Genomic DNA, 18986 nt, shown 5'->3' on the forward strand with positions numbered 1-18986 from the left:
CCTGGTGCAGCATCTCCTCCCTGCCCCTAGCATTTCCTGTCCCCTCCTGTTCCATTTTTCTCCCTTCCTCTCACCATTATCTGACAGTTTTGTCAGTGTGCCTATGATGGTCATGGGGGCTGCTGGGGCAGCTGCAGGGAACTGTGTGGGGCTGGAGAGGGTCACTGAGAGATGAGACGGCTCTGCAGGGCATGGTGGGAGGTGCTAGAGGTCATGGAATTTGGAGTGTGCTGCACTGGGGGCTAGGCGGAGAGTAAGGGCACCTTTAATAGTCAAAGAATTGAATGGAGATGAGGTGATTGCTTGGTGGGGCTAGGGATCGTGCTGGAGGTCAGGAAGTAGCCAGTAACCCCCTTAAATCTCCACACCTCCCATTCCCCCCTCATCTGGGACCCCACCGCTTGCTCCCTCAGTCTCAACACTGACTCCAGGGATGGGGGGTGGGGGGGTTGGGGAGGCGGGCCAGCTCTCACTCCCCAGCCTAGGGACTCTAGGGGCTGGGCCAGGGTTGAATCCTCTCAGCATTGCCCTGCATGGGGCAGGCACAGGGGGGGTGGGCACCAGAGGGTGGGCACCAGAGGGGGATAGACACCCCATCCCTGCTCATCCTTCCTTTCCCCTCACACCAACAATTGGTTGCCTGATCCTGCCAGATATCTTCCCCGAATCCCTCCTCCAAAGCCAGTGGAATTGTCTCCCACCCCTGTACCCACTCTTGGGGCTGCTGGGGCAGCCCCTACAGAAACCAGCAGCTCTGGAGGCCTTGGCCCCAGGGGAGTTGGGAGGACGCAGGTGCAGGGTTGGGTGGGGCAGGGGGCGGGCATCCTCACCCCCCAGCACACACAATGGGAGGGCCAAGCTCTGGCTTTTGACCCCAGACACTGGTCGCCATAGCATCCAGGATCCTCACAGGCTGCCCTGCTCCCAGAGTGCCCCTGAGCAGAGGAACCTGGGGAGCCGGGGGTGGAGAGGGGTGTCTGCTTCACTTTAGGGCATCCCAGGAAAGGACGCAGCAGCAGGATGGGCGGGCGGCCTTCAAGCCCCCTGGACAAGCGGCAGCAGCAGCACCTGAGGGGTGAGTGAGGGTGGGGAGGGGTGGGGATGGGGAGGAGGGTTCAGGGTTGTCAGATACGCAGGATGTCCTATTAATGTGAATTCCAGATAACCAATAAAGAAACTTTTTTTTTTTTAGTATAAGTATGCCCCAAATTTTGCATAAGGGCATAGTTATACTAAAAAATAATTCCTTATTTACCTGAAATTCAAATTTAACTGGTGTCATGTACATTTTGGGGATAAATCTGGCAATCTGACTATGGGCATGGGTTTGGAGTGTGGGGCATGGCCCAGGTGGGAGCTGCCCTGGACACAGCCGGATCTTGGGGGATAATTGTTCCAGGGGGGCAGGGATCAACAGATCCCTCTGTGGACCCGGGGACTGGGTCACAGTCCTGATTTGAGACAAAGAAGTGTCAGTGCCCTTCATCCTCCATGCGCAGGGCTGAGTATTTACTGTGTGCTGGGCACGGGAATACGACGGGTTCATGATCTAGATCAGGAAAGGTCAACTCACCATTAGACAAATGGATTCAGTCAGCTCTTCTGCAAGCGTCAGGTATTTCTATAGCGGCTTAAGGCAGAGAGTTATTCCTCTCTCCTATAGAGGGGTACAGTGGCAGGCAGGCAGAGAAAAGTTAGATAACCCAGCTTCTCCCATCTCATGGTTCTGCCGTGCATGGCTTCTGCGTCTGAGGCCACCTCACGGTACATAAAGGCTGCCGAAGCTCCAGCCATTGGGTCCACATTCCAGGCAGCAAGATGGACTGGATGTTTTACATACAGTCAAGTGAGTGCATCTTAGGGAAACAGCTGGAAGAAATTTAACACCTGTGTGACCACCTCTTAGATCAGGATACAGAATACTTCCATCACTCCAGAAAGTTCCTCTGTTCTGGGCTGAGGCTTTTAAAAGGTTTTGAAAAATTCTCTAGGTAAGGGGCGTGAAAAAGCTTCCAGGTGCAATGGAACTGTTCATTGTCTTGATCGTGGTTTCTGGGTGTGGATATGGGTGAAAGTTCATTCAGTTCTGTGCTTTATTCACGTTTATTGTGCATCAGTTATAAGTTAAGCTGGAGTGCCTTAACTCCCCCTTCCCGTCCCCCAAGGATGGAAACAGACAGTGGGTGGTTAAGGGTGAATGGAACTTGGAGGATGTCTCGTGGGGTAACTTTGGGGTGTGGGGTGACGGTAGAAGCCCACCAGTTACTTCCATCTTGGCTTGTCTTCCCCTGGTAGGTGGCCTGATTCAGCCACCTCGCTGTTCCCTTGTCCCTGCAGACCAGGTGGAGGCCCTGCTGAGGGACTTCCTGCCTCAATACCGCGTACAGCTGGCCGCCTCTGTCCTGCAGCAGATTTCCCGGGAGCTGGTCCCCCAGGAGCCGGCTGGATGCCAACTGCTGCACAGCAAAGTGGGTGCCACAAATGAGGGGGAAGGGCTGCTGAGCACACAAGACTGCGGAGGCCATTGGTTCAGCGGCGGTGGGGGGGCTTCTCACACCTTTGTCCTTGCTGGTGCCAGAACCTAGGATGGCTATACACATTCACTAGCGTGTCCTGGGCTGGACGCTGGGGACACAGCAGACCGAGACATATCCCGTTCTATTCTCTGGGGCTCACAGTCTGATTGGGGGGAAATGACCCCAAACAAGTAAACATATCATGACGCAGGGTAACTTCTGATAGGTGCTAGGAAATCAAGAGGAAGGGCACAGTTGGGTGTGGGGAGTCGAGGTACAGGGGACCCCTTTGAGCTGAGATATAAAGGATGAAAAGAAGCCAGATCTGGAGCCCAGAATGGGAAGGGCATTGTAGGCAGAAGGCACGGCTGGGGCAAAAGCCCTGAAGTTGGGAAAAGCTTGCCCTGAGTGCCACACTCAAGGACACAGCACAACCACGGGATGCCCAAGTTTTTGCATGTGAGGTGACCTCTGTCTCATGCACTTTCCGTTCCTCCTTGTACTTCAGTTGCCACTTCTTCCAGGAAGCCTCCCTGGATTGCCTTTGCCCCCACCTCAGTCAGGCACCTCCCCTGAGACCCCCATCCCAGCAAAGCCCCAGGTCACACGTTAGTCACCTCCATGGGTCTGCTCTGCAAGGGAGGAGCCAGGCATAGTCTCCTCTTTCCCTCACACCCACTCCTCATACCCACATGGTACCTGCATATAATAGGGGTGCAGGAATAGTTTGTGGATGGAGCAAAGGAACCTGGAGCTGTCTGGTCCCAACTCCATATGTCTGCTGAGCTGGCAATGCACCCAGGTCTTCCATGTGCCCGACACAACATACTCAATCCTTACCAGCCCCAGAGATGGGTCTTTGACCAGCAAGGAAACCAAGGCACAGAAAGGCAAAGGGATCTGCTTGAGGTCATACTAGTACCATGAGCAAGAGGCAGAGGCATAATTTGAACTCGGAGCTCATATTTCTTACTGACATTGGGTTCCCTGCCCCATCAGGGCACTGGGTTTTCCCACCTCAGTCAGGTGCCTCTTCTCCAAGCTGTGCCTGCCCTGGGGTGGGGCTCCCTGGCACTGTGGACACAGAGCACCCTCCCAACCAGAGCTCTCCCTGTCCCTCTTGGGGCATCATGGGGCCCGGGTGTCACTCCCACCTGCACCTTACACCACCTGCTGGTTTCAGTCACATGGCCAGGGCCCAGCTGACATTGGGTTTCGGGCAGTGTGGAGGGGCTTCCCCTTGCTTCAGTTTGAGCATTTTATATAATATTCATTTATTTACTTACTTACTTACATATTTTAATCCTCACCCAAGGATATTTTTCCATTGATTTTTAGAGAGTGGAAGAGAGAGGGAAAGACAGAGAGAAACATCAATATGAGAGAAACACATCGATTGGTTGCCTCTTGCACATGCCCTGACCAGAGCCTGGCCAGGAAGGAGCCTGCAACCGAGGTACATGCCCTTGACCGGAATCGAACCCGGGACCCTTTGGTCTGTGGGCCAACGCTCTATCCGCTGAGCACCGGCTAGGGCAATACTTATTTTATATGTTTGTATTTTATATATCACTAGAGGCCCGGTGCACGAAATTCATGCACTCAGGGGGGTCCCTTAGCCCAGACTGCGCCCTCTCACAATCTGTTGGAGTCCTTGGGGGATGTGCGACTGATGACTCCTGCCACCGCCGCTGTGCTCACCAGCTATGAGCCCACAGGGGGAGCGCACTGACCACCAGGGAGCAGCTCCAGTGTTGAGCGTCTGCCCCCTGGTGGTCAGTGCGTGTCATAGTGATTAGTCATTCCTCTGTTTGGTCTATTTGCATATTAGCCTTTTATTATATAGGATTTCTATAATAGCATTTTAACAATATTTTATGAAAATGTTTAGACCTGGGAAAAGGTATGGAGACTCATTAAAAACATACTGAGTTCCCATCACCCCAGCAAAGAATCAAAATATCACAGTTGCAGTTAATTGATTCATCGTATATTTATTGAGCACCAGCTAGGCACCAGACACTGCTCTGGGACCCAGTGATGACACAAAACACACAATTCAGGTGTCAGGTAGTAGGGAGAGTGACAAAGGAAATGAAACAGAGGACAGAGAAAGTGTCCCCCTGAGGGCAGGGTCTGTGGACAGAGGCCTGGCCTTTTCTCATATAGTTACACTACACCTGCCCCAGGACCCCGCAACTCCACTTGTATTGCTTAGTTAATGCTGTGTGACAATATACTGCAAGTCAGTAGCTTAAAGCAACACACACTTCTCTCACAGTCTCTGTGAGTCAGGAATCTAGAGGCAGCTTCTCTGAGTCCTTCCTTTCAGGGTCTCTCACAGGTTGCAATTGAGATACTGGCCAGGGCTGGGATCTCATCCGAGGCTCAAGTGAGGAAGGGTCCGCCTCCAGATGGAGTGGCGATGACAAGAATGCCTGTCTCAGGGCTGTGTGATATAACTAATAAGATACAGTGGGGCCTTGACTTACGAGTGTCCCGACTAACGAGTTTTTTGAGATACCAGCTGTCTCTCGGCGGATTTTTTGCATTGAGTTGATAGAGTAATTTGAGTTAACGAGCTCCTTAATGAGCTCAGTCTCAGAATGAATTAAACTCGTAAGTCAAGGCCCCACTGTATATCACTTCTCGCCCTAGCTGGTTTGGCTCAGTGGATAGAGTGTCTGCCTGTGGACTGAAGGGTCCCGGGTTCGATTCCGGTCAAGGGCACATGCCTGGGTTGCAGGCTCAATCCCCAGTAGGGAACGTGCAGGAGGCAGCTAATCAAATGATGTTCTCTCACCATTGATGTCTCTCTCTCTCTCTCCCTCCCTCCCTTCCTCCCTCTCCCTTCCTCTCTGAAACCAATAAAAATATATTTTAAAAACATAAATTTAAAAAAAAGATATATCAGTTCTTATTTGGAAGGGCCACAAATAAGTGCATGCTCTGAGCGTGACTGGTAAAGACAGGAGTGCCACCTGGCACCCAAGTGCCCTATGCTTAGTGCCACCTGTGGGAGCTGTCCTGATGGTCTGGACCCTGGGGCACTGGCCAGGGCCCCTGACATCTGAGAGCCCCTCCTCCACAGAAGCTCCCCCGAGTCCGTGAGCACCGCGGGCCCCTGACCCAGCTGCGGGGCCTCCCACCCCAGTGGCAGCCCATCTTCTGTGTCCTGCGTGGGAATGGCCACCTGGAGTGGTTCAGCCACAGGGAGGTGAGTGAGTGGCTTGTGTCCCTTTGGCCTCCAGATTCTCCATCCTGCCCTCCCCAGAGTGGGCTTAGGGTCCGGCTACCAGCATAGCCCCTCTCCTCTCTTCAATCATCTAGCCTGAATCGAGGGCCCCTGTGTCCCTGGCCTGGGCCGGGCGACCATCTCCTGTTGTGCCAGGTGGATGGACTGAGGCCAGGGACCAGGGTAGGGGTCACTCATGGTCGTCAGCAGAGCCGAGGTTGAAGCCCTGTTAGGCCGCGTGCGTCAGGCCCACGCCCTGCTTCCCGGCTGGGGAATTCACTCAGGTCCCTTGATGCCCTGGGAGGCAGTTTCCACCTTATGAGACGGGTGATGCTGGCCCACGAAGCACGGGGCTGTCTGACTCAGTGAGACAACCCCACCGGCCCAGCGCACAGTGGCGGCTGCAGAGCTTCTGTGGAGGAGGAGGGGGGAGGTGGAGGCAGGGAGGGAGCTGGGGATTTCCCCATCTAACCCCAGACCTTCCCCAGGTCCTGCACTGAGACGTGGAAGCCACAGGTTAGACCCGTCCCAACGGGGTTCTTTGGACACTTTCCGTAGGAATATGAAAACGGGGGCCGATCCCTGGGCTCCGCGGCCCTGACAGGGTACACAGTCCTGACGTCCCAGCGCGAGTACCTCCACCTGTTGGACACTCTCTGCCCAGACTCCTCAGGTAAGGCCCGGGGACCCCAAAAGCAGGTGTCTCTACTTCAGTGCTGTTGACACCGGGGCCCCGTCAGTGGGGCTGCCCTGAGCATGGCAGGATGTTGAACAGAATCCCTGTCGCCACCCACTAGATGCCAGTAGGCCCCCCCCCCCCCCGAAGTGTGACCACCAAATGCGTCTCTAGACATGGGCACGTGTCCCTGGGGGGCAGCGTTGTTTCTGGATAAGAAGCCCAACTCTAGAAAGAGAAACACCGTTCTCATCAGCGAGAGAGGCTGGTCACGGGACCAGAACCAAAGTAGCAGAGCAGTGAACACAAGCCCTGCAGCAGCGAGTCTGTGGGGAGATGGGCACTGGTGTGTGTGGGGGGGAGGTGCTGGGTGATGCTTCAGTCTAGCGTTTCCAGGAGGTTCTCCCTTCCTCCCGCCCCTCTTCCATTCTCTCTTCTCCTCCTCCCCACCCTCCTCTCTCTCTCTTTCTCTAACTTCCTCCCTCTTTCCCTCCCTCCTTTTCTCCTTCCATTGCCCGTTCTCCTCTCCCTCCCCTGGCCTCCTCTCTTTCTCAATCTCTCCCTCCCTCCCTCCCAGGGCACACTGTGCAGGAACAGGGAAAGGCGCGGCACAGCTGGGCTGGATGCATCTGAGGGCTTGCGTTATCTCATGAATATCAGGCAGCCCCAACACTAGCTACCTCATGCCACAGATGCATGCACGAGGCTGAGGCCGAGGCCTGTCATACATCAGTAAGGCTCAGATCTGGCTAGAACTGCGTCACTGACTTCACTGAGGCGCTATCTTGCCAGCCACTGATGCCAATGCAGCAACAAGGACAGGCTGCAGTCATGTTGAGGACGAGGACGGTGCAAACATTGGGATCCACCCACATACCCCTTTGTGTCACCCTTTGCTGCTTTGCTTCTGGTCCAGTGACCAACCTCTCTCCCAGCAAAATGAATGTGTTTCCCTGCAGTCTGTATATACTACTCTGGAGATCAGGACAAAACACTGAGGATTTTAGGAGGCCTCAAATAGATTAAACAGAATAAAATCCACCCACTGTGTCCTCCCAACCACTCTAGGTCATCAATAACACCTTCGAACCCATTTTACAGGATCAGAGAGATGAAAAACGGTGCCCTACACACAGAAAATGGTTTGGCCAAGTTTGAACCTGGGCATGGCTGGCTCCAGACCCCCCTGCAAGCAGGGCTCAGCTCACAGGCCAACTAGGATAGGTTGTTGGTGGCTGCCCAGGCCACCGTGTTGAGGAGGACGCAGAGGCTGGGAGACAGTGCTGGGATGAATTGCTCATGCCCGGGCACATCCTCCCTGGAGACTGAGCTGGAATACGGACACTGCAGCTGTAGCACGGATTACACGCATGTTGAGCACCTCCTCTAAGCATTTCATGGTTACTTTCTCCTGCTGAATGAATGATTGTAGAGCAAAGTCATGAATGCAGCTGTGACCCCTCTGCCTCCTTTCAGGAGACCACACGCAGGAGGAGCCTGACCCCCTCCTGGAAACGCCCGTGAGCTTCCCCCTGTTCCTGCAGCACCCCTTCCGAAGGCACCTCTGTTTCTCTGCAGCCACAGCGGAGGCGCAGCGCGCGTGGAGGCTGGCCCTGCAGGGTGGCATCCGGCTCCGTGGCACAGGTGGGCCCCGGGGAAGGTCAGGCAGGGATGGGGCTCTGCCCCTGCTGGCTGTAGGACCCACACCCAGTCTGTTTCCTTATCTATAAAATGGGTTGTGGGGGGAGACAGACAGGATAGGGATGTGACGGGGACACTGCCTGGTGGGAGCTTCCCCTGGGGGATCAGGGAGGGTTTCTGAGAGGAGGGGATGCCCAAGCTGAGGTCCAAAAAAGAGGAGGGGCCAACCAGCGATACAGGGAACAGGACCAACACAAACAAGTGGGCAGGCTGTTGGCGGAACCAATGAACCCGAATGGAGAGGCAGGAAGACGCAGTGCAGCGTGGCTGTGGCTGCCGCAGGGGTGCCTTTCCTACACTGTGTAAAGGCTCCTGATGGGCTGGCGAGGTCTTGGGGAGCGTGTTCCCTGCGAGGGCCAAGGTCTGGAGGTGGGTGTGACCTGGGTGTTCAGGACCTGGCAGGAAGGACGAGGGCTTCCGTCCTCTTGGGGAGCAGGGGAGCCAGGCAGAGCGAGAGCAGAGGAGGGTGGGTGGGCACTCAGGAGCCTCCCCCCTCGCCCCAGTCCTACAGCGAAGCCAGGCCCCCGCCGCCCGTGCCTTCCTGGAGGCCGTACGGCTCTACCGGCAGCACCGAGGCCACTTTGGCCACGACGACATGACGCTGGGCTCGGACGCGGAGGTCAGTGCCGTGCAAGGCCCTATCCGGACCCCCAGAAGCCCCCTCGGCCTTCACCGGAGCACAGGTCCCCTCTCCTGCAGGTGCTGACCGCAGTGCTGGTGCGGGAGCTGCTGCCGGCGCTGCGAGCCCAGACCCAGCCGGGCTTGCGGGGGACCGGCCGAGCCAGGGCCTGGGCCTGGACCGAGGTGCGCGCGGGGTCGCGGAGGTGCCGCAGGGACACGGGGCTGGGGAGGGGTGCGGCGGGCGGGGGGGCGGACATTGCGGAGGGGATGGGAGCCGACCCGGGCACCCAGCTTCGCCTCCTCGGACTGTCGCCTAAACTCTCCGTCTCTCTCCGCGTGTTTGTCTCTATCCGTCCGTCTGTCCCTCCATCCTGCGCTCCGGGCCGTGGCATCCCTGGGCTGATCCCCGCAGCTCCTGGATGCGGTTCACGCCGCTGTCCTGGCCGGGGCCTCCGCAGGGCTCCGCGCCTTCCAGCCCGAAAAAGACGAGTTGCTCGCGGCCCTGGAGAGGACGATCCGCCCCGACGTGGACCAGCTGATGGGGCTGCGGGGGCGCGTGGCAGGGAAGCTGCGGAGTGAGCCTGGGGGACGGGGCGGGGTCGGGCGGGGAGGGGCCGGGAGCCTGAGAGAAAGAAGGGGACCCAGGTGGTTGTAAGGGGCGGGGCCTGGAGGGGCGGGGCCTGGGGGACAGGGCGGGGCCTGGAGGGGCGGGGCCGGGAGCCTGAGAGAAAGAAGGGGACCCAGGTGGTTGTAAGGGGCGGGGCCTGGAGGGCGGGGCGGGGCCGGGAACCTGAAAGAAGGGACCCAGGTGGGTATAAGGGCGGGGCCTTTGTGGGGCGGGGCGGGACCTGGGGGACAGGGCGGGGCCTGGTGGGGCGGGGCCGGGAGCCTGAGAGAAAGAAGGGGTCCAGGTGGGTGTAGGGGCGGGGCCTGGAGCCCGGGAGCTGAAGACGCGCAGGGGCGGGGCTGGAGGTGGGAGGGCGTGGCACGACAGGCGGGGACTAAGCAGGAGGATGGGCGTGGCCCTGCGGCTGTGCCTGGACCGGGGCGGGGTCAGGAGGAGGGCGGCCGGGGAAAAGGGGTCCGGCCAGGGATGGGGCGGGTGCGTCTAGTTGTGGAGAGGACAGGAGGCCCTGGCGGTGGCACGTCTGAGCCGGGTTGCTCAGCCAGATGGCGGAGGGGCGCCCACTCGGCTCAGGTACAACGTGAGCCGGGCTGGCATCCGGACTCGGCCTTCCCGGCATCGCTTCTGAGCCGACCCCACCGCACTCCAAGCGAAGCCTCGTTTCTCAGGAAAATGGGGCGGAGCGGGTGCTCAGTCCGCGTTCCGCCCACCTCACCCTGCGGAGCCTCGGGTCTCCCAGGACTCCACTTGCGGAGCACGTGGCGAGGGAGACCCAGGCCAGTGCCTTCCGCCCTCAGCCGAAGTCCAGGGCGCCCTGGAGTGCTGCCTGCGCAGGAGGGTGGACGCACAGCTGCCCCGGGTCACGCAGACTCTGCTGGACATGGTGGGAGCAGCACTGGCGGCCGTGCAGACCCTCCTAGCCCAGGGCATGGACCGCCTGGGCCGCCACCTGCGTGGGAATCCCTCGGGCGCCCGGCTGCGGAAAGAGGTGGGCTCTAGCGGGTGAGGGCTGTTAACTTCATAGAAGAGCTTGCATCTTTCTTGTTTGACAACCTTTTCTTTTTAAGAACCTTAAAACAATCTTTTTCTAGGCTGTTTTTTTTCTTCTTATTATGGACAACCATGCTATGGTTATCAGCACACTGTTTAAAATGTGGGGAAAGGGGTAAGATGATGAGAGTAGCACGTAATAATGTCAGTTTGGAGTCACCTTCCCCACAAACTCTCCCTCCTGCCATTCCTCTGTTTAGCCAGAGCCCTCCCTGTCCCCAGAGAATTCTGCTCCATGCAGGTCAGCTCAGTTCTTCTGACATTAAATGAGCACCTACTAAGCACCTTCCACTCATTGCGCATCCACTCCCTAATCACCTCCATCCGGAACTGTCCCTGGCCCCTCTCTGCATCTGCAGCTGCCTGTGCCTCCCTCATCACGAAGGCAGTTACACACCATTGTGGTTGATTGTCTCCAGTCTATCGCCCCAAACTTTCCTCTGAGCTCCCAGAGGTGTTGGATGACTCCACTCATGCAGGCCTAGGGCTCAGCCCCGAGAGGCCACCAGATGGTGGGCATAGGTGCCACAAGGACTGAGTGTGCCCACTTCCCCTCAGTCCTGCCGGCACCGCATGTTACCATTTTTCCAGGTCTTACCGTTTTATGCCCATCACACCACACCTTACTGTTGCTTTTATTGTGCATTTTTGTGGTGATAGCCAAGGTAAGATGTGTTCCCATTTGTGTCTTTCCTTCGCTGCATCGGCTGTGAGGCCCTGGGCCCTGCTTTTCCATCAGCTGATGGTGTTCTCTCACCTGACTGCCGTTGGAGCACAGGTTTACTCCTTTGGGGAGATGCCGTGGGATCCGGAGCTGATGCAGGCTTGCTACCGCGAGGCTGAGCGGGGCCGGGGCCGCCTGGAGCAGCTGGTGGTGCCGTTTGGCTTCCTCGGAGCACGAAGTCTGGTGTTTGGGGCCCAGGATCTCGCACAACAGGTGAGGCCAAGGCAGCTACCTTCACTGAGCAGGTGTCGATTGTGTGCTGGGGAGATCGTGGTGACTGAGACAGACCTGGCCTCCCTCGCTGGGCTCCCGGTGTCATGTAGACATGAACCATGACCAGGCCGTGGGCACGGGATGGACAGGGCTGTGGTGCGGATGCACAAGGTGCTGTGCGACCTCCACGGACGTGCTTGGTCAGTCTCAAGGGTTGGGAGGATTTCCAGGAGAGGACTTCCAAGTGGGGGCAGCAGTGGGAGGAATGGGGGTGGGGCGTGTCCTGGGTAGAGGATCCGTGTGTGTACGTGCTGGGAAGGGAGAAAGCTTGTCTGCCTTTGGAGAAATTGAACAATTGAGAGACATTGGGTTGTAGGTTTCCAGGGAGGGCAGAAAGGTGGGAGATGTGCCAGTGGGGAGAGTGGGCAAATGGGTCAGGACCCTCTGTATGGGGTTAAGAGGCCGGGCTCTGTCCCAAGGGCAATGGGGAGCCACAGCAGGGGAGGGGCGTGACCAAATGTAAAGTTCAGAAGCCACACCTGCCTTGGGAAGCATGGGCTGTGGGGGGCAGGAGGGGCGGAGGCCTCCACTAGTTGGGTGCTATTGGTGAGGAGAAGCAGGTGTGTTTTGAAGGCCAAGGGGACGGGACCTGCTAAAAGACATGGTAAGTGAAGGAGACAGGGATTCAGAAGACCCAGTGGTGCCCCGCACAGTTGTTCAGTCTGCATACTGCTCAGGAGCACTCTGCCGATGAGGCGGAATCCAGCCCGCCCGCTGCTCCCCAGCCTGGGCACCCGGCACCGTTCTCCCAGTTGGCACGTAGGCCCCCACCGACTGGGTGATCCCTGGCTCCTGAGAGGAGGTGCTTTTTTTTTTTTTTTTAAATGTTTTTCTTGACTAGAGAGAGGGGAAGGGAGAGGGAGAGAGAGATAGAAACATCGATGATGAGAGAATCATTGACCCGATGCCTCCTGCACACCCCCTATTGGGGATGGCGCCCAGGCATGTGCCCTGACTGGGAGTTGAACTGTGACCTCCTGGTTCATAGGTCGACGCTCACCCACTGAGCCACACCGGCCGGGCAGGAGGTGTTGTTTCTTGAGGCTGGTAAGGCCAGAGAGTGAATTACCCGGGAGTCATCCCAGTTCCTCCCTCCGCAGCTCATGGCCGACGCCGTGGCCACCTTCCTGCAGCTGGCCGACCAGTGTCTGACCAGTGCCCTGGACTGCAACCAGGCTGCCCAGCAGCTGGAGAAAGTCAGGGGGCGCGTGCTGAAGGTGAGGTCTGCGGGGAGGGCCTGGACGTGGGCCTGGGTGCCCCGATGGCCACTGGACTGGCCACTGTGTGTGTCGTGCAGAAGTTCCAGTCGGACAGTGGCTCAGCGCGGAGGAGGTTCGTCCGCGGGTGGCAGCTCTGCATCTTTTTGCCCTTCGTGCTGAGCCAGCTGGAGCCGCGCTGCAAAGCGGTGAGCGAGTGGGGGACATGCAGGCAGGGGAGGGGCGTGACCAAGCATCTGTATCTCTCTACGAAGTGCTCGCTCCCGCACAGAGCCGCTGTGACAATTAGAGACTTTTGTTCCCTGAGCTCTGGGGCTCCAGGGGGCTCTCACAAATGCCCTCTGCTTCTCCCATGACAGTGCTCAGTATCGGTCACTTGAGAGCTGGGGTGAGGGCACATGCATCGCACCTAGCAGGTGACAGGTTTCAGAGAAGGGAGGAGAGAGGGGAAGTGTGTGTGGGGGGCTATGGGCATGGAGGCTCTCCCTGAGAAGATGACACCGGAGAGGGAGTGAGCTGAAGGCATGAGCCATGTCCCAGGGAAGGGGCTTCCAGGCAGAGGGCACAGCATGTGCAAAAGCCCTGAGGTAGGCCTGGGCTAGCGTGTTAGGGAACAGTGAGGCGGTGGGAAAGGGCTGAGGGGAGAGGTCACAGGGGCCTGGCCACACAGGGCTTACGGGCACCAGGCAGGGCTTGGTTTCAGGTGCCAACCGGCTCCCCTAGAGGAAGTGGCTGTGGGGGGTCCTGGAAGAGACATCTGTGCTATTCCTGTTGAGGTGGGAGGTGCTTGTTTTATCTCCCACGGCAACCCGAGGGAGCACAGGTCACGGAGTCCATTTTAAAGACGAGGAAAATGGGGCTCAAGGCCGCCCAGGTACCTAGACCAGGGTCAGAGCGGGAGCTGGCACCTGCAAAGTGCCCACCCCTCCAGCCCAGCCCCTGCCCACCTCCATTCCAGGAGCTGCTTGAGTTGGAAGGGGACGTTCTTGCTGTGGGCAGCCCCGCCCTGACCATCGAGGGCATCTATGAGGATGTCATCCGGGGGGTCCTGCAGCAGAGGATCGACGGAGGTGAGCCTCCCCCTGTGGCTCGGGGGAGCCTGGTGACCCCTGAGCCCAGTTACCTCACTTCCTGTGAACACTAGCCTTGTGACTGCGGGTCCAGCCCAGGACAGAGGTGGACAAGCCTGGACGGGCAGTGATAGCAGCTCCCTGGGTGAGGGCATTGGAACGAAGCTCTCAGGGGTGTGTAGGACTTCTAGGATGAGGGGAAAGAGGCAAAATTAAAAAACTGCAGGTAGACATTCACATTTAGTCATTCAACAATCGCCGCCTGTGTTTCGCTGCTGGCACTGAGCCCCCAGGAGTTCTTGGACGTGGGCTCGGCCTCCCAGGACCTCCCGCCCTGGGAAGAGGCTCCAGAACTGTCTCTTCTCCCTCCTGCCTGGTCTGTTCACTCAGGACCCAATGTCTGTGCTGCTGAGGCGCGTGCAGTAACTTGGGGCTGAGCAGCATGTAATGGCGACTCAGGGCATCCACGCGGCCCTCACCGAGGGAGGGAGAGACAACAGGTGGAGAGGAGGCTGGAGGCTGCCGAAGGAAGACATGCAGGGGCTTGAATGACAGGCAATTGGGAGTCATGGAGGGGGTGTGAGCAGGGGATGACGGTGGCCAGGCTGAAAATGAGGGAGGAGGCCGAGGGCTCGGCCCTGGGAACAAATGATGGGCCGAAGCAGGGGCAGCTACCAAGCGGACGGAGCCCAGTGATGAGGATGAGGCAGGAGCAGAGGTGCCAGAATTGCTGGCCTGGGTGTCGCCGAGTACACAGGAGAGCCCGCCACCTGCGAATGGAGTGTAGGGAAAGGGAGGCATCCCTGAGAGCCTGTATTTGAAGGACATAAAGAGGAAGAAGGGACGCAGAGCAGCTTGATAGGCGGCAGCAGAGTTTTGGGAGCAGGAAGTAAGGGTGAGGATGTGGGCTCCATCTGTGGGTAGCTGAACAAAAAACCCCGAGTTCTTTTTTTTTTTTTTAATATGTTTTATTGATTTTTTTTTTTTTTTTTTTTTTTACAGAGAGGAAAGGAGAGGGATAGAGAATTAGAACATCGATGAGAAAGAACATTGATCAGCTGCCTCCTGCACATCTCCCTACTGGGGATGTGCCCGCAACCAAGGTACATGCCCTTGACCAGACTCGAACCTGGGACCCTTGAGTCCGCAGGCCGATGCTCTATCCACTGAGCCAAACCGGTCAGGGCAAAAAACCCCGAGTTTTTGAATAGGGGACACTTTAAATGAAAAAAGGCTATTCTCTGATTGGGGGAGGGGATCCCAAAACAGGTAACACCTCCATTCCCAGAGGTTTTCCATGTCCTTAGGGGGTTTGATCCTTAATGGATTTGTGACATCTGCTTGGAATGCAGTGTTTGGAGCTGGAGCTGGTACCATCTGGCTCAGTGAAGATGTCGGGGATCAGCTAGCAATGTCTGCCTTGCGCACAGGCAGGGAGAGAGGCTCAAATAAGCCATTTGTTTAAAGTTCTTGGTTGAGCCCTTTCCTCCATCCTTTGCCCTTTTGTGGCTTCTTTGGGGGAATGATGGAAGCCTTTTGATGCCCGGACTTCTCCAGGTGGGTCCAGGGAGTTATCTGTTGTTTCAGAGCTGAAAAAGGCCCTCGGTACCAGCGACGTATCCTGTACTCTGGACAGCTGCTCAGAGGAGCCATGGGACCAGGCGGGAGCAGGTGAGGACCTCACAGGTTCTTGGGCCAGGCCAGTGAATTGATGGGGTGGGGGGGTGGGCGTTACAGGGTGTATGGGATTGTTGAAAGTGTAGGTTCCTGGATGGAACAGCATCCACCTGTCTCCTGATGTGGCTGGTCTGGCCAGGCTCATGGGGAACAAGAGCAGTGGGGAGACACGGAGTGTGCTGGAGCCACACAGGGACCCTCTTAGCCCAGGCTCTGCCATGAATTTGCGTCCCATCTCATCTGGCCAAAACTCGGCGGGGCCTCTCCCAGCAGCCGCTAGTTCCCAACACTGAAAGGCGAGGTGGTGGTGGTGGGAGCCTTGGGCTCACCCTGAGCAAGGGCCCTGCAAGATGGGAGCCGGGATTCGAGAGTGGCTCACGGCTCCTGGGGAACTGCTGTTACGAGAGCTTTGGGAACCCACCCGGCTAAACTGCATCCATGTTCTTCCCCCATGGGAACGCTGAGATAATAGATGTGTGTTGTTTTCAGCTGCTAACTTTAGGGGTCATTTGTTATGCAGCTATAGCTAACTAACACGGATCTAGGGCAGTATCCCTTAGCCAGCGGTTCTCAACCTGTGGGTCGCGACCCCTTTGGCGGTCGAACGACCCTTTCACAGGGGTCGCCTAAGACCATCCTGCATATCAGATATTTACATTATGATTCATAACAGTAGCAACATTACAGTTATGAAGTAGCAACGAAAATAATGTTACGGTTGGGTCACAACATGAGGAACTGTATTTAAAGGACCAGAAGGTTGAGAACCACTGCCTTAGCCAGTCGCCGAAGATAAACTGATGCATATTCACACACATTGGGATGAACAGGAGATTAAACAAAGACTTCTTACCAAGACTTCAGGGTGTCAGAATGCTTTGTGATTTGCAATTGGCAATGAGCGTTTGTAGGGGAGCTCCTTAATCTATTTAAGCAGAATCTAAGTGGTGATGGGTTTTGCTTCTAGTCGTTCCCTCTAACAGGTACCACCACAGGGGATGGCCTCCTATGTACTTTTCAGCAAGTGCAGGTGTTTGTGGGTAAACCCCTCGATGTGAAACCTCATGGTTTAGACCAGGGGTGGGCAAACTTTTTGACTCGAGGGCCACAATGGGTTCTTAAACTGGACCGGAGGGCCGGAACAAAAGCATGGATGGAGTGTTTGTGTGAACTAATATAAATTCAAAGTAAACATCATTACATAAAAGGGTACGGTCCTTTTTTTTTTTTTTTTTTTAGTTTTATTCATTTTTTTTTAGTTTGCCCACGGCTGGTTTAGAGCATGGGTGCTTGCCATTCCAGTGGTGGTCTTCAGAACTCTCTCCATCAGTGTGGTCCCATCTGGTTGTTGCCCCTCACCTGTGTGCAGGTGGCCCCTTACCCCACAGGCTGCACAGGCTGTCAGCTGACTGGAAATTTCTCATACCTTCTGGGTGGAAAATGGGGTGTTGGCTTCATTTGAATGAACACATCTTCTTGGAGAGGAAAATAAACATCTTTTCACGTGTTTCGGAGCCGTTTTTAGCTCTCCTGTGGAGCCCTGTTCCTCTCCTTGGCTCACCTTTGTTCTAGGTGCTTATAAATTAAATTGTTCTTGCGAATATCCCGTTTACTGAGCATTTATTACGTGCCAGGCATTTGGTGTGTCCAATTATTTGGCATCCTTGTGACACGTTCCATTTTACAGATGAGGAAACTGAGGCTCAGAGAGGGACTTGCCCCAAGCAGCCAGGCTCCTGCACTGAGGCCCAGCCGCTCTGCCCGCTGCTGCCTCCAAGGACGTTCCGGAGCTGATCTGCCCACAGCCATCTTCATGCCAGCAGAGAAATGTCTGCCAGTGGGAATTCCGGGTCAAACGAACCAAGCCAAGGCTCTCACAACCAGCTCACCTCCGCCTCACTCCTCTTCTGAACGGCCGCGCCTTCTCACATCTCCACCAGCGGAATGTGTGCATGTTCTCCAGATCCTTTCCAAATATTAGGAATTTTCATCAAAGAAAAAAATGTCAACTTGATGGGCACACACATTTCATTTTTTAATTTTGAATTTCTCTGATGACTGAAATGAATCTAAAAATGTTTATTGGCCATTTATATGTTTGTGGGTTGTTTAACATTGAATTGTCTTTTCATGGATTTCCATACCCGCCCCCCCCGCCCCTCCCCAGATTTTATCTTTTTCATATGCATCCCTGGTAACTCTGTGTATATTAATGGTATTAACACTTTGTATCTAGATTACAGATATTTTTTTTTCTCAGCTTGCTGTGGGCCTTTTGGGTTTGCTTACACGGTTCCCAAATTTAACTCAGTAACAAGTTTCTCAGCAGAGAGAACTTAGACAGACTTCCCTGTGTTGCCAGAAAAGTCATCTGTGCACTTGAGCTTGGCAGCTTCCCCGCATCACAAGCCTTCCAGCTGCTTCCGGAGCCGGTTCCTGAGGGACTTCCCCAATGTTCTTCTCCTCTCGGCTTTCAGGGGGGCCTGCACAGCCCACAGCGATGGCTTCCTCCCATTCTGTCCTGGAGATTTGAGCCTTCCCCAAAGAATAAGATTTCCCTCTCGTTTCCGGATGTCCCCCTCCACCACCATCTTCTGAGATGCATTTGTGCCTCACAGCCCTGTCCAGTCCAGCTGGCTGCGTTTTACCCAGGATGTCCACGTCATTCTGGGAAAATCGCAGCGACAAGGACTTGTCACCCCGCCCACTTCGAGAAAACCGCTGTGTGCCCGGGGTCTGAATCCTCCCAGTCTTCTCTCGGTGTGTCAGGACAGGAGGCGCCTGTCGCCCTGTTCTTCTTGCTTAATGTGAAAGACCTTTTGCTGCCAGGCCCCTTTCCTCCACTCAGAGTCAAACCACGTAACCAGGAAAGGCTGGGCTGCGTCTCTAAAAGATTCAGCCCCAAACTTGACTTGTGCAGATAATTACTGTAAAAAAAACAAAATCAGAAAACAGGCGCAAAGTAGAGGAAAGTAATTAGAGGAAGGGCATGGACAGGGGAAGAGCCTGAAGAGGAGGAGGGGCGAGTGTCACCTGACTCCATAGAGGAGCTGGGAGGTTTGGGGCTCCCCCGCACCCCAAGCTCCCATCTTGCATGCCAACCAGGACATACAACCCCGTCCCTGAATTTTACCTAGCAACCGTAACCCTCTGCCATGCACATTAATAAATATACATCTGAGCATCATTCTTTTTTTAAAAAATTATGTTCTTTCAATATTGTCTACTCTTTTATTTTTTAAAAAATATTTTTATTGATTTCAGATAGGAAGGAGGAGATAGAAACATCAATGATGAGAGGGAATCCTGCACGCCCCCTACTGGGGACCGAGCCCCCAACCCGAGCATGTGCCCTTGATGGGAATCGAACCTGGGACCCTTTAGTCCGCAGGCCGAGGCTCTATCCACTGAGCCAAACCAGCCAAGGCTGGAGCATCATTCGTAACATTTAATTTTTAAGAATGACCCCAACACAATCATTTAGAAAATACACCCAGAATTGGAAAACAGTCTCCTGGTAACATTTCCATGGAAAAGCCATCCTGCCTCTGGGCACGTGCTCAGCCCGTGAAAGCATCACGTGGCTCCTCTTTACGCCAGC

The 18986-nt window shown here is 55.8% G+C and overlaps 1 protein-coding gene across 1 annotated transcript; it reads left to right on the forward strand.

Annotated features, from left to right (window-relative positions):
• Positions 1 to 601: 601 nt before the first annotated feature.
• On the forward strand, positions 602 to 18561 carry NIBAN3 (niban apoptosis regulator 3). The gene is made up of 15 exons (XM_036315167.1): positions 602 to 1075; positions 2338 to 2468; positions 5608 to 5733; positions 6310 to 6424; positions 7904 to 8071; positions 8632 to 8747; positions 8828 to 8932; positions 9162 to 9324; positions 10172 to 10362; positions 11203 to 11361; positions 12522 to 12638; positions 12719 to 12826; positions 13597 to 13708; positions 15296 to 15379; positions 17073 to 18561. Exons 1-15 carry the CDS (start codon positions 1021 to 1023, stop codon positions 17177 to 17179), a joined length of 1857 nt encoding a protein of 618 aa, XP_036171060.1. The 5' UTR covers positions 602 to 1020; the 3' UTR covers positions 17180 to 18561.
• The last annotated feature ends 425 nt before the right edge of the window (positions 18562 to 18986 follow it).

This window comes from Myotis myotis, unplaced genomic scaffold (assembly GCF_014108235.1).
Source record: "Myotis myotis isolate mMyoMyo1 unplaced genomic scaffold, mMyoMyo1.p scaffold_m19_p_6, whole genome shotgun sequence".
NCBI lineage: Eukaryota > Metazoa > Chordata > Mammalia > Chiroptera > Vespertilionidae > Myotis > Myotis myotis.